We start from the raw sequence: 14,462 nt of genomic DNA, 5'->3' as shown, positions 1-14,462 counted from the left end.
TCAATAATGATCATTTCTGTGAACATCACCGCTGGGATGTAAAAAGCAAGCACTTAACACAGCTGGGAAGTAACATGACGAAAATAAAACTGTCACTTTTAACAAGCGTCAAACCCCTCAATCTACACAGCAGGGGAGCAGTTGGCTGCATTGGTCTGTATTGAAGAATTCAAAGAAAAAAAAAAAAGAAACTGCAATGTGTGTTAAATTTGATTAAAACAACCACAAAACAGTCAGAACCTGGATGATTTTCAAATCATAGTACGATTTCCCCTCCATTCAAACAGCACAAATACAAAACCGAGTCATTATAATTATTCTGGCGTTCATCTGCTGCCCTGTAGCCTGGTGAGAGATTGTCACGGTTTGTTTATGTCTTTATTGTTCTGCCTCATTAAGCAAGGTGAAGCTCTGAGGTGATGAACACAAACGACTCTGTTAATCATCTAAAAGGGGATAAATCCTTCCCTCTCTTCCACCGTCTCTTTCTCGCTTTCATTTAACCTCAGCCACGTCGGACTGAAACAGTTTGCTTAATGTCATGACCTAAACAACAATGTTTACGTCATAAATTCTGTTCTTATCATTAGTGGAACAGGACTGGAATTAAAACTTGAACTTGAAGAACCTCATGTGACACAAAACATAATATTTAGGCAAACATGCAAAACGTCTGAGCTTAAATTATGAAAATTACCAATTCTAGTCAATTAATCAAATAAACACTTTATTGGGTGATTGCCACAAATCGAATCTGCAGCCAATTTAGTGATTTAGCCTTGTAGCTCAGGTAAACAAATCAATGTAATAGAATTACTAGCATTGCTATTTTTAAAAAGAAAGAAACAGGCTAAATCCCAAAAAATGAAACCCACAGCTAACCAGATGTTCAACCGACCAATGAGCCTGAAGTCTAGTCCAGATGTTCAGAATGTGTGCCACTGAAACGGTGAACAGAATACCTTCGCAGTGAGGCTGAAGAATCCCTTGGGTTCAACCATTTTCTCCAGCACGTGGCACTTGATTCCAGCTGTGCTGTCATATTCGTACACCACACCATACTCCAGGTGGACGTTATCAACAGTCAGACTCACATGGTCCTTCTTCCCATCAATGATGGCTATGGTGTTGAATTTGTCCATCACCTCTGAGATAGAAACAGAAAAAGGGATAATGGTCTGTATTTATTCAGGGCTTTTCTAGTCTTGATGACCACACAAAGAACAGTTTTTGCCAGTCACCCATTCATACAGTGCATGTATGTGCAGCACATTCACACATCACTCACACACTGCTGGTACAGCCATCAGAGGCACTTTAGGTTTCAGTGTCTCGCCCAAGGACACTTGTGGAATGGCCCCGAAAAGGAAATAGAAATGGAACAGAAATACAGGAGAGCTAAGGGACAGATTTCTGGTAACATGCAGACGTAACAGCACAGATGCACAAATCATGAAATTTATGTCGCGATAATGTTCTGTGATCAACACAAATAATCCCCATCCCCACCATAAAATGTGTGGTTGCAATGTTGCAAGTGTTTTCATCACCACACACTGTGACACTGTAGGAGGTCTCAGACCACCAAAATCTGCAGCTCATTTCAAAGGAGGACCCTCTGCTCAATGATGAGCAATTCCAAGAGCATTAAGTTAACTGGCCCTATGCTAGCACAATGACTTAATATGGCAATAAATCCTGATTTGGAGCTGTTTGCTATGAAGGGAATAGTTTTCCTGTTTTACTTTCTCGTTGGGATCCATAAATTGCAGGGGGGGGGATTAACACTCAATGAGCAAGAGGAGGCGGTTGCTCTCAGGCTAACACACTCCAGATGAGCCTGTTTGGAGCCTTGTCTGACTTGTTAACTGGAGCAGGCGACGGGCGTGTTCACGGGAACACCGTGTTACATCCGCAGACACCTTGAGCAGAATTTCTTTCCCCAGCGGCGTGATTCCCGTGTAGTTTTTCTGGTGAATGAGTGTGTTTGTGTGTGTGTGAGTGCTGTCACCTTCCACTTTGCACTCAAAGCCGTCTCCGTTCTCCTCTGTGACGGGTTTCTGGTTGGTTTTCTGGTCCTCCTGGGCGCTCTCACTGTTGTTGTACACCCATTTAATAGTATCTTGCTGCAGAGGAAAATAATAAAGGATTTACATGCAATTTATTGAAAAAAATTTTGCAACATAAAATCTAAGAAATTGTTGCAACCAAATGTGGGTTTTTTTCTCCTTCGCATGATATCATATTTCTATTCATACACTGAACTTATAGTAAACTGTGTTTTCACTCAAATTAAATCGACTGGAACCGTTTCTGTCAACACAAATCAGGATATTGTAGCACTGATGTTATGCCTCCACTCTCACCCTTGGATAACATGTAGCATTTCTATTACTAGATAGATGGTTGATTGGAAAAAATTAAACTATAGTGTGAGTGTGTGTGAGTGTGTGTGTGTGTGTGTGTGTGTGTGTGTGTGTGTGTGTGTGTGTGTGTGTGCGTGTGTGTGTGTGCGTGTGTGTGTGTGTGTGTGCGTGTGTGTGTGTGCGTGTGTGTGTGTGTGTGTACACAAGCTGAGGTTAGGATTTGATTGTCGCATGTTTTACTGATTCTGTCCAGATACGGTGTGCAGTGACATAGCTGGGTTGGCAGAGCATACAGTGAAAAGCCTTCACAAACATATGGAAACATGGTGCTTGTTGAGACCGCAAAAGCAAACACATGCCAATCTCATCAACCCACTCTAGCTTGCAATGTGTGTGTGTGTGTGTGTGTGTGCATGTGTGTGTGTCTGCCTATCTGTGTATCTGTCTGTTCCCTCCTCTCCACACCCAAACCCACAGTGGGTGTTCTGCCAAGGCTACATGCTGTGCCTGCCTACTGGTCTCTGGTCCTCTAGTTTGTATATACACACACACGCACGCACACACACACACACACACACACACACATTGAAAGAGACAGAGAAAGAGAGGGCGGTGTCCATAATTGATGTAAACCAGATCTCCAGTGGTGTTGAAACCCTGTAGTGCTTCATTAAGTCTGGAGCCTCACTTAAAGTGACACACTACACTAACTCACACCACACACACACCCTCAGGTTTCTATTTTCACACGATATTCCCACCTTCAACAGGTGGACTAAGCTGACTTTCTCCTCTTAAACTCATCTCTTGCTTGTTTTACTTTCCCAGGAAAAAAATGGCTGGCATTCCTCCCCCCTGCTTTTCCTCCATTGCCCTTGTCCCCCCTCTGCCTGGAGCACTTTAACCCACCCTGAGTAACAGCCACCCCCAGATCCTTTCCCACCTCTCGCTGCATTCTGCCAGTCTCCCACAGCAGTCCCACCGCTGTGAGCCAGAGGTCAGCATTGGAGGAGCCAAAACTACTATTATTTCTGTGTAATGACCCCAGGGAAAGAAAGACAGAGTCAGAGAGAGAAAGAGGGAAAGATATGAAGGTAAATGGGAGTATGGAGGTCTGTATTTTTCTCACAGTCAAAAAGTTCTTGTTTCCCCCTCATTGCTGCACTTTTGTTTCTTTTGCTTTTTTATGATCCATCACAATTCTCCTAGTTTCGTTGCATAACCCTCAAATCAACCAGAACTCAATGCAAATTGCCTTCAGGCCATGGGAAATGGAGGGGTGACTTCAAGTAAAAAATCTTTAAAAGTCCCTTAACCATGATAACGCTTTTCCTACTATATCTTAACTATATCTTAATTTTTTCAAATTCTCATTCCTAATGTTGCTTATGATAACAAATAATTACATTTTTTTGTTGCATGAGAAGTGAGGAGCGTCTAACCTGGAGTTTAACCCCATTTAAATGTCTTTTCTTCTCCTTCTGTCTCACCTGTGTGGGTCGCCGGTACTTCCTGCAGGCGGTGACATGAGCAATGACGCTGGCGTGGCTCTCCTTACTTACGTTGATGCCGTTCACCTTGATGATGCACTGACCTGGGTGGAGGCCAGCGATGGCTGCCACCGTGCCTGGCGTGAGACAATAGAAAAGTAAAGAGAAACGAGAGGCGTCAAGGGCAACAACTGCTGCACGTTATCCTGCAGGTGCAAACTCTGTCAATATAAAACAAAGTGTCACATTTTCCATTTCCTGTACACAATATTTGGCTTAACAACATTCCTTTTTTTCCGTCTTTGTATTTACTACTTTGTTTCCTGTTTTGGCAGCTCAGGATGAGTGTGAGAGAGCATGAGAGGAGAGGAAGTTGTTTATCTGAGGCAGACGAGGGCCTCTCTGAGGGATGGCGTTCAGACCTTCAAGGTTTACAGCTATCAGAAGGAAGTGCATGGCAGACTAAATATTCCTCCCATTTGTTTTGCTAGCCCCTTACACACACACCGTGCATACCTCCCGATGAAAAATAAGGGATTTGTATTCCCCTCATTGAGCATTTTGAAACAAAATATTTTGAAAGGTTATTGTTTTTACATTAATTTGCCTGTACCAGTGGTGAGACCTCTTGTAAATCAGGAGGTCCAGCGTAAGGTCAGAGAAGGTGTTCTGATTGACAGCTCATATAACTGATGGGACGTGACTCAAAAAGGTTGCTAACCACTGTACTAGTCAAAAATACTCAGAGTATAAAGTACATACACAGTGCTTTTTATTTTAAAAATCTTAATATATATTTATATAGATATATATATATATTTATCTTGTAATGGCAATTTGTATCGTCTTGATTTGAGAAAGGTACATTTGCTGATTGACACTTATATGGAAATGACAATCTGTGCAATATTTTGTAGAAAATGTCACAAAAATGAATTCAATTCAATTCAAATACATTTCGCGATGACATTATCTGTTCACCTGCTTCATATCTGTGTCTCACCTCTCCCTCTCTCTTTGCATCTCTGTCTCTAATTGGTATTACCTGCTTCTGTTGACCCCAGACAGGAGGGGATAGCAACTGCTACGACAAACCCACGGATTAGACGCCGCCTACATCATCAACTCCGTCTCCGGGGGATCAGAGCATCTACTCAAGCACCAGGTACCCAGGCAACCACATCACCAAGCTCGCACATGCACACACACACCGGCTCATTCACACACATGAAGGCACATACCAGACGCGTCTCTACACTGCTATCCCACTTAGATTGAATAAAGAATTTAAAAAACACGCCTCAGTTCCCCTGAGAAAAGCCGGACAAGGCCATGGATTGTTTGTTGATTGAACCCTATCTTTGGCCCTTCCTGATAGCACTGCTGCTAAACATGCTGTGTTACGTAAGAGGAGAGAAAGAGGAAAACTCTTGAATGAATTTGGAGTCAGGAAAAATGCAGACTGATCTCAATCACACAGAGGAATTGAAGCACAGAGAAAACTGTGAACAGGCATGGGGCAATCATTCATTGTGATGTGGAAAAAAGCAGATAACCAGCTTGTTAGGGATTATCGACTTGTTTTTTTTCCTTTGCTTTGGCCTGGTGTGTTTCTGGCCTGGCTTCCTGTCCTCTGCATCTTTCACAGACTGTATATAAAGCTGGACAATTGCTTGATCGCTATCTGGTGGCTGGCAGCCGTTTAAGCCATAAACCCCACCACCTCCATGTTAGTGGATGGGACACAACATGTTTACTACATGTTTTTAAAGATACATTTTAGGTAGTTTTTACTATACTGATAATAGTACAATGACTTTGGTGACATCAAAAGTGCAAGATGGCGTCTGGGATATTTTAGCTTAATTTTTGTACAATGGGAGGAAGTGAAGACGCTTTGTCCATCTTTAGTCTATGATCTGTCAACCAACCTAGAAACCGGACTTGTCTGCTTTTTGGATGTGTTTTTTTTACCTTTCTCATGAGTTCGGAAACATCGACCACCTCTGTTTTGTCTGCCATGCACACCACTGCTTCTGTGCAACCCGACAGAGCTCACTGCCTTAAGCCGTCTGCCACTCAATCCTGGAAAACTCTGCAACTTTGGAACTCAAACTCTGGAGCACAGACTCTGACTTAGTTGTCAGCACCTTTGTTATTCCCAGTTTAGTCCTGGCACATTTGCTTTGTCAATACCTTCAGTTCTGTTAATAAATCTTTTCTGTTTACTCCCATCGACTACCGGTTTTCCACACATTGAGACCTGCCTTCATCCAAAGACACAACTCAGCGGAATTCTCAGTTTTGGCCGCTCCATTAACCAACCAGCTGAGCCGCATGGAGAGCACAGAGGTGGGGGGATTGGCCTCTTGTGGCCAAGTCACGCACAACCCCAAACACTGGTGTGGCAGCTGCTGGCCAGCTGTGCCACAGTAACAGAGAGGTGATGGGAAGGATTTTGCTGATGATGCCAGACAGCTCAAGTAATGGAGGCGGCAATCTCATACCTCTCCCAACAGCATGGACCACAGATGGACCAAAGCCCCGGATCTGGAAGCCCAGCCCATCGGCCGAGTCTGGGATCTTCACCGTCCTGGACACAGGAGGAGAAAAAAAAAATACATCATGTGAATAAATGCAGATATTAAGATCATTTTACATCATTATATTACGATAATCAGATCTGACTTACTCTCTGGGCTTGGTGCTGACGAGCACCCTGAGGGGTCCTTTGCTGTTGAAACACTGCCTGAGGAGAACTTCGACTTCAGAGAAAGGTCTGAGGAACACCAGGTCTCCATTTATGGCAAACAACTTCTTTCCTACCTCCAGGCCAGCCATCTAACAAATATAACAAAAAACAGGGTGACACTAAGTACGTAGGCCATTTATTATCTTCAAATTAACTTTTCTGGTATAAAAATGAATAATCCCGAAGGATTTCTCGATATTACTCAGAAGAGTGTACACACTCTCATGGGAGACAATATGGGACAGCTTTTATCTACAAGTATACAGCTGGATTGTGTCATGGAGTTCAGATTGAATATTTAAGAAACACACACAATGCCAGTCTCTATGCAAACCAGACCTTCCATGTGCATTCAGTGCTACTTCAGGGCTGGAGAGAATTATGGGTCGTGCGCTCGCAGTGATCACATTTGCCTTCGAACTCCTCCGTCCCATTTTCATCTCCCAGATCAAAGCTAAACACCAAAGCAGACCTCAGAAATATGGCGCCCTTTAATGTGCTGTACTTCTGCACGAATGTTAGAATCAGTGTCCATCACCGTAAATCAGATGTAGCAAACAGTTAGTGGTTTTTATATCTTATGACTGATGATCTAATGGTGTTTTTCTTCATCTGTAGACTCCTGCTTACTGGTGTGCATCTGTTGAAAAGGCATCGCAGTTTTGCGGAATCAAAAACAGCAGAATGAAGCTGAATTAGAAACGGGACACAATGAACATCAAAAAAAACAACACAAACCAATTCTTGGACCCTGAGCCCAACCATACAGATATACTCTTCAACATGAAACAGGTAAATCTATTTGGTAAAACCAGACACAGCAGAATAAATAACATTTTCTTTTTGGATATCAATAAATGGAATTTTAATTATAGCACTCTGTGGGTTTGCTTGAGACGACTTCAAGAGGTACATTTTTTGCAGTCGACAATCTAGACTCTTCCTTGACAGCACTGAGACACAGAGAGTGAGTCTGAATAAAACAGCTACATTTTCTCAATTTGCTCTGTCTTGTAAGAGCATGCTTATTAATTTCTCTGTGACCCTTTCTAGTCTAACTGAGAAGTTATGAAGTGAAACAAAAGTTCATTCATAAAGACTTCCTACTTGCCTCCCAAGTCACCAATCACCTGCAAGCTTTCAAAGTTTAAAATGTTTACTCTCCCTCCCGTATTGCAGTTGTCACTTCAGTGCCGTGATCGCTAAGTGACCCATTTCCACCCCTGCACCTCAACTCTGGATACCTGATCATCTCCCTTTAAACCATCAAATCAGAGGCCACCATGAGATATCCCATCTTCCGCTGGGGTCTAACAACCATAATTTATTCCTCTTGTTCGGAATAAGTTTAATTTCATTCCAATTGATTAATTTACCACATTCTCTGTAGGTGTCTCCTGATTGAAATACAATTAAGAATAACCTTGACGAAAATTAAAGGAGATGCTGATTAACTCCTCAAAAGAGTTAGGGGGATCTTCACATAGTTTAATAGTCTGTATAGTGTGTATGGACAAACGTGAATGTGTCAACACTATATGTATGAACATTATATGTGTGTGTCAGTGTGTGTACTCACCTCAGCTGGGGATCCCTTCTCTACAGATTTGATGATGGGGACTCTGTTTCTCTCTTCCAGGGAAAAGCCATAGCCTCCATCACTGGGTCTTATCTGCAAAATGACAAACCTCCCATCAACAAACCTCCAAGTCAGCAGACCAACACATTCTCACAGAGCACTCACAGAAACTGGTACACACAGATAGCAGCTATAGGGTAGTATTTGCTCACTCCTTTGACAAGACTGCTTACTGAGGTATAAAATGGACTTTTGCAGCGTTATGACTTTTTCCTTCTCATTGCTGCATGTTTCAAAATGATTTAGTGCACCTTTGAATTCCCCAGAGTTGTGCACACGGTAACGTCACAGCATATTAGAAAGACTGAGAACTAATCAGTCAACACGCCACAAGTGCTGTGAGTGAGTACTTACCAGAAGAGACTTGGAGATGACATTCTCTACTATTTTCAGGTCGTGCTTCATGGGTTTGTGTTTGTTGTTGGAGCCCTCCATCTCCTCGTCGGCAAAGAAACGAAACAGCAAAGGCTCATCCTTGAATTCACTCTTTTCCAACACTGAGGGAGGCCACAAGAAAGATGCATGTAAATAAACACAAACAATTGAATAGAGAGTTGCTGAATGATCACATTTCCCGTAAATATAGTTTTGAGACAATGATTCAAACCACTGTGTTACCCATCAGATGTGATAGCGCCTTTGTTGCAGATTATGTATAAGTCACATTTTTGCTGACCATCACAAACTGCATTTAGCATTAAGTTGAGAGGTTTACACATATCTAAGCATGACAATAGTGGTGTGATGTGCCAAACAGAGCATGCCCAAGCACTTAAACAAATGCACAATGTGACGAAGAGAGAGGGAGACCCCACTTTCATTGTCAAAATCACTTCTGAATGAACCCCGTCTCCACAGCAACATAACGCCTCGACCAAGACTTTAGTTTTGAAACGAAAAATAACCCAGAGGGAAAAAAACAGCGTTTCCCTCTAACATTCCCTCACTTCATTCTCTTTATGATGTGATCTAGTGCCAGTAGTTTTAATAGCTACATCGTCAGGCCAAATAACTTGCAGGCACGAATGGTAGAAATTACCCTGCAGGCTGTGGAAGTAAAAGGAAGTTTGATGGCGGGGACTGTTGTGTTCTATAGACATGCTGGTAATTTGTAGTGTGAGGCTTTAACTGTGGGTAGTTGGGAGCAGTTACATCATAAGGATACGAGGAGACGCTCTGTGACTCATGTGTATGATGTGGACTTGGGTACGAGGGGCGGAGCAGAGTTAAAAACAAGTCTGACTCCTCATAAACAAACTGTAACTGTGGCAACCGACCATTTTGCACTTAATCAGTCAAACATTCATGCGATGTCTGCCACGCTCTCAAAATGTAAAGCAAACCATGCACGATTACTGCCAATTAACTCATATGCACACAAGAATGTATAAAGTTAATTATAGTATGTGTGAACCACACAAACACACATACTCAAATGCAATTTAATTCACTGGATTGGAAAAACTTCTATTCCTGTAGCGTGTCAAAGGGATTATAAGTAGAGATGGAAAGAGAACAAGAGTTGTGGTGTTCTAAAACAGGACGCTAAACGCCAGACGCCCTCTGCTCGGTTTCTCCAAAGCATTCTCATTTAAACTGTGATGGAGAGGGTTCCACGGTTAGTGCACAGCATGTTCTGAACATTTTTTAATTTTTTTAGCTCTGCTGAGACCCACAGCTGTGAGAAATGCTGTACCGTGATGCATGAAGCCATTGTCACACAGCTCCACCCCCAAGATCAACGCTTCCTCCCTCGTTCGGCAGTCCCCCTGCACCAAGAGACACAGAGAGAGTGGATGAAGAGGAGATCATTTACACATAAAGCGTGGATAAACATGTCAAGAGGGAAAAAAAGCAAAAGATGATGACAATGAAGAAGAGAGAGGAACAGAATGAAGAACATTGTGGGCTTAGAGAACAGTCAAAATGTCACACTCACAGCCCCCCCTTTGTTCCTGCATCCAAAAACCAAGAGCCACTCCACACTCCATCTCAAACACAGTCAAAATCATGTCTAGACAGCAAAGTGTGACAGCCGCTAAAATTTCCACTGAAGGAGTACAAGCTCTTCCTGTTGCCTGGGTCATAAGGACTGCCACACACACACACACACACACACACACACACACACACACACACACACACACACACACACAAACACACTGTACACATAGACATACAATATCTGCTATTTATTCTGTGGTGGTGGCCATATACATTTCATTTCTTTTGTTGTCATCCTGGACAAGGCCATCAATCTGTCAACCTCAAAGCTTCCTGTCAAAGTCAATAAAGCTAAGCCGTCGAATCGATTCTGCTTCTTGTTTATCGTTTCCTTTCGCTGCGCTGAGAGCCTCATGTCTCATGGCAAGAAACGCTTTGTTGTCTCTGCTCCTTTCGTCTGTGGCCCATCTGAAGTGACCCGCCAGTTATGACAACAACCACGTGTTGGTTTTTCCCAAAACCTTTTTTGAACTTCTCTTTCTTTCCGTAGGGAAACAAATGTTTTCAATATGATCAGACATTAGTGTGGCTGACTTAGAACAAGATGTGTGAATCATGAAATTGCAATATGTTTGAAGCTAATTTCTCAATGTTATAATATACTGATGTATATTGAAATCTGACAAATGTATTAAAAACTACATGTATAAGAATTTAGCTAATTTTTTGAAAAGCATTTAACTTGGAATCATCTTTTATTTCAGGGTTGCGGGGGAACTGGAGCCAATTCCAGGTGTCATTGGGCAAGTGGCGGATCTCAACCTTGACAGGTTGCCAGCATATCACAGGGCCAACATACAGAGACATACAACCATTCACATTCTCTCCAATTCTCCAATTAACCTAACCCCATTATGCATGATTTTGGACTGTGGGAAGAAGCTGCAGTACCTGGAGAAACATGGATAGAACATGCAAAATGGGCCTTGGCCTGGATTTGGACTGCAAACCTTCTTGCTGTGAGGGTTCACTGCAAACCTTGATGTTATTTTGCTGGTCTATTGCTGTGGATGACGTAGTTGTAGGGCTTACCTGTGCAATAAGCCAGTCTATCAGTTTGTTGGCCATCACCACTGATTTGTAGGACCGCAAATGGTAGTCCTTATCCCTGGATGGACATGAGAGAAGAAAACACCAGTAAGAATCAGGATTATTCTACCTTCAAACTTGGACTCTGACATGTTGTTATTCAACTGTGTGATATACTGTAACATGTAGAGTAGTAATTGCTTGGTCTATTTAGGCAATGTTTAAAAGAAGACTAATAATTTCCACTGTCAGAAAGGCGCGGCCACTTTTCAAGCGCTGGCAGTTGCATCATAAATCCAAGTTCGTTTCTGACAGTTGGTGACAGCAAAACAGCATTCCTCCAGGCAAGGCTGGTAATGGCCCCTGCAGTGTTTGGCCCTGGGGTGCCCCATGTCAATCTGGAGTAGCTGTTCTCAGTGTTGCTTTGCCAGATCCCGAGAATGCCGTCTGAAATAGAGCCGTGTCTTTCCCATGAACACAGGGGCCTCTCTGGGGACACGCAGGGGCTGAGCTGCTGGCCTGGGGAAAGTCCAGAACCGCCTTGACTTCCATAACTCCACAACTTCCATCAAATGCAAACACAGACGCACACACACGCAAGAGCGTGATACACACGCCTGCCTTCGCACACACGCTGTTCAAACTAGTCAGACATGACATGTGGGCCAGGTTTAAGTTCAATCTCAGTTGTCTGGAACTCTTCAGAATGTGAAGATTGAGGGGCTGCCCGTTTCCTCCACAATGGAACAATCTGTTGCATAACCATATTTGACAGCCCGTGTTGGGCTCTGATGAGGGCCGTAGTGCTGATATCATCCGGTGAGGCAAGTCACCCTCCCGTGCCATGCATAAACCACACAGACCAGACGAGGCAGGAGGCACCCTGTTTTTCCCCCTGAATGGGACACGAGAGCCAGGGAGACTGTGGCTACAGCGGCTGGTGCACAGTTAGGCTGTCAGAGTGAAAAATGGGGGGTAAACTGCGGGCCAGTGGGCAGCCATATGTCCAGCATGAGGAAACAGGAGTTTGAGGAGTAACAGAGGGAAAGGTCAGAGAGCTGCTTTCTAACTTTCTGTCCAGAGAAGAAAGTTTGCCGTGACATTTTGAGAGGGGTAAATGGATGATGTAGGCAAATGTTGCATTTGCAAAATGTTTTTTATGTAATATATTACACAAATGATGCTTAAAGTTCAAGCTTTAATCAACTGTTTCCAGGCCTGATGAATTAATCAATTACAGTGAATCGTACTGTTTGTTGCTTTGAAAGTCCTACGTACATATATTCATAAATATAGAGCTATAGAAGGACTCATCGGCAGAATAAGGAAAACATGTTGAAACCTTGCAAACAGATCACCTGGAGTGGAAAATTCCCAGTTTTATTGTGAGGAAAGCAGGATTGTAAATGGGGACAGAAGCTGTGTGGGGGTTTGGGGGCTGCGTAGTGTACTCTTCGCTCTTTTGCTTCATCTATCTCGCTCTGCCAGGAAATTCCACCTAATTAGGCAGGGGCTGATTGCTCCAATTAAACTCTGGCATTCCCAGGCCCTGTGCCGCTTTTGTACTGGGCTCTCAGAATGTGCTGCACAGATATGTTGGCCAGCTACACACACACATACAATAACGCACACATACACACAACTACGGTGCACCGACCAAGAGGTTTTACGTCAAGAGGTTTGGCTTCAGCACAAGTACCAGTAGAGTGAAGGCTGACACACATAATAATCACCCTTTAGGCTTTTTTAATAGCTGGATCACACAATAACACAGAGAGGCTGTGTTATTGTGTGATCCAGCTATTACCACACAGATTTATTGGGGTGAAATGGAAGCTTTTCTCCAGGTCATTTGACATCCAGCATAAACAGACAACTTTAATGCCATGCTTTGTGGTGAAATACATTATCAGCCTGCTCCTCAAATATGATTTAAATGAAAGCTGAAAACGAAATCCTGCATCAAATCAGTCCATTAAAGTGAGATTTCTCGGGTCCTGAGTGTCAAACGAAGAGATTACATGTGCCATCACTGATGCAGAAAAAACCCTTGTTTTGCAAACTGGTTTAATTCAATCTTCAAGGAAATTATGGATTGTTCTGCTTTCACGTATTTACACTAATTACCGAATGTAAGATACTTTGGGATTACCTGACTGGAAACATCCTTAACAGATAAATTAACTACACCAGTCTCAATCTAATCTTAACCCTGAAAGCCTGAATCCAAAAATCTGATATTCAGATGTAAAAAAGAGTTATTTTGAATCAAGTTGAATGTTGAAGATTTGAGATTGAATTGTAACTATGGTTAAAATGTGCCAGCTGCTGGAATAAATTTCCTGAAGTTGTTAATGGGTTCCAACAGCTTTCCCATGGTAACAGCATGTGCAGTTTAAAATAAATGGGGAGTTAGGGTTGGTGTTAGACAGTCGACAATCATTAAAACTACACTTTTGACATTGCACTTCCTCAGCAATATATCTGTCAATTTTCACTCAGATGAGCAGTTGTTGAGAAAGTCGAAGGACAGACAGAAGAAAGACAGATTTCTCAATTTAGAGAGATGTTTGCCTTGGATCGACTGTGTCAGGCCTTTCAGGACACAGGCTCAATACGCTGTCAGTCACGCTCTGTGAAATATAGAAAGCCGATGTATTGTAACTCTGTAAAATATGTACAGACAAGACAAGAATGAGAAAATGCCCGGCAATCACCTGTAAGTCTGAATTTAGAAAAGGTAGTGAGAACAACACTGGTTTACATACTTTTGACAAAACAATCACAACATTTTTCAATTGCTTTCAATGGATGAGATATGAATGAGAGATGGATTGTTGACATTTCAACCATATTATTTCAAGATTTCTCATCCATTCTGATAAAAATCTGACGATGAACACCATATGATGTGGGACAAAGCTAAGAATTTATTAAGTGGACCTTGAGTTGAGATTGTTTACTACAATGACTTAAACTATTTCCAAGATTGAGAATGAGATTAAACCTGATTAAAAGATCCTGATTAAAAGCAATACTAATTCAATCCAAACCAAACATTATGTTTTATATTACTTTTCCCATCGTTTACCATCCGATCATTCCATGAAACGCTGTAAAATATCTCTACAACAGCGATCTGACACAATGTTTGTCATTTTTCCACATCCCACGTGTACTTG

General features: G+C 42.4%; 1 protein-coding gene across 3 annotated transcripts in view; it reads right to left on the bottom strand.

Moving 5' to 3' along the window:
- The window catches only part of prex2 (phosphatidylinositol-3,4,5-trisphosphate-dependent Rac exchange factor 2), an 82,690-nt gene that overhangs the window by 34,285 nt on the left and 33,943 nt on the right, over positions 1-14,462 (bottom strand). For all 3 annotated transcript variants that reach the window (XM_020087850.2, XM_069513064.1, XM_069513065.1), the window contains 9 exons: positions 11,284-11,359; positions 9,944-10,016; positions 8,602-8,744; positions 8,188-8,280; positions 6,549-6,697; positions 6,364-6,449; positions 3,857-3,993; positions 2,012-2,126; positions 963-1,147 (listed from right to left, as the gene is read on the bottom strand). In XM_020087850.2, coding sequence (XP_019943409.2) covers positions 963-1,147; positions 2,012-2,126; positions 3,857-3,993; positions 6,364-6,449; positions 6,549-6,697; positions 8,188-8,280; positions 8,602-8,744; positions 9,944-10,016; positions 11,284-11,359 — 1,057 coding nt within the window. The remainder of the gene's footprint in view (positions 1-962; positions 1,148-2,011; positions 2,127-3,856; positions 3,994-6,363; positions 6,450-6,548; positions 6,698-8,187; positions 8,281-8,601; positions 8,745-9,943; positions 10,017-11,283; positions 11,360-14,462) is intronic.

Source organism: Paralichthys olivaceus, chromosome 17 (genome assembly GCF_024713975.1).
Source record: "Paralichthys olivaceus isolate ysfri-2021 chromosome 17, ASM2471397v2, whole genome shotgun sequence".
NCBI lineage: Eukaryota > Metazoa > Chordata > Actinopteri > Pleuronectiformes > Paralichthyidae > Paralichthys > Paralichthys olivaceus.
This window is presented reverse-complemented; position numbering and strand designations above follow the sequence as displayed.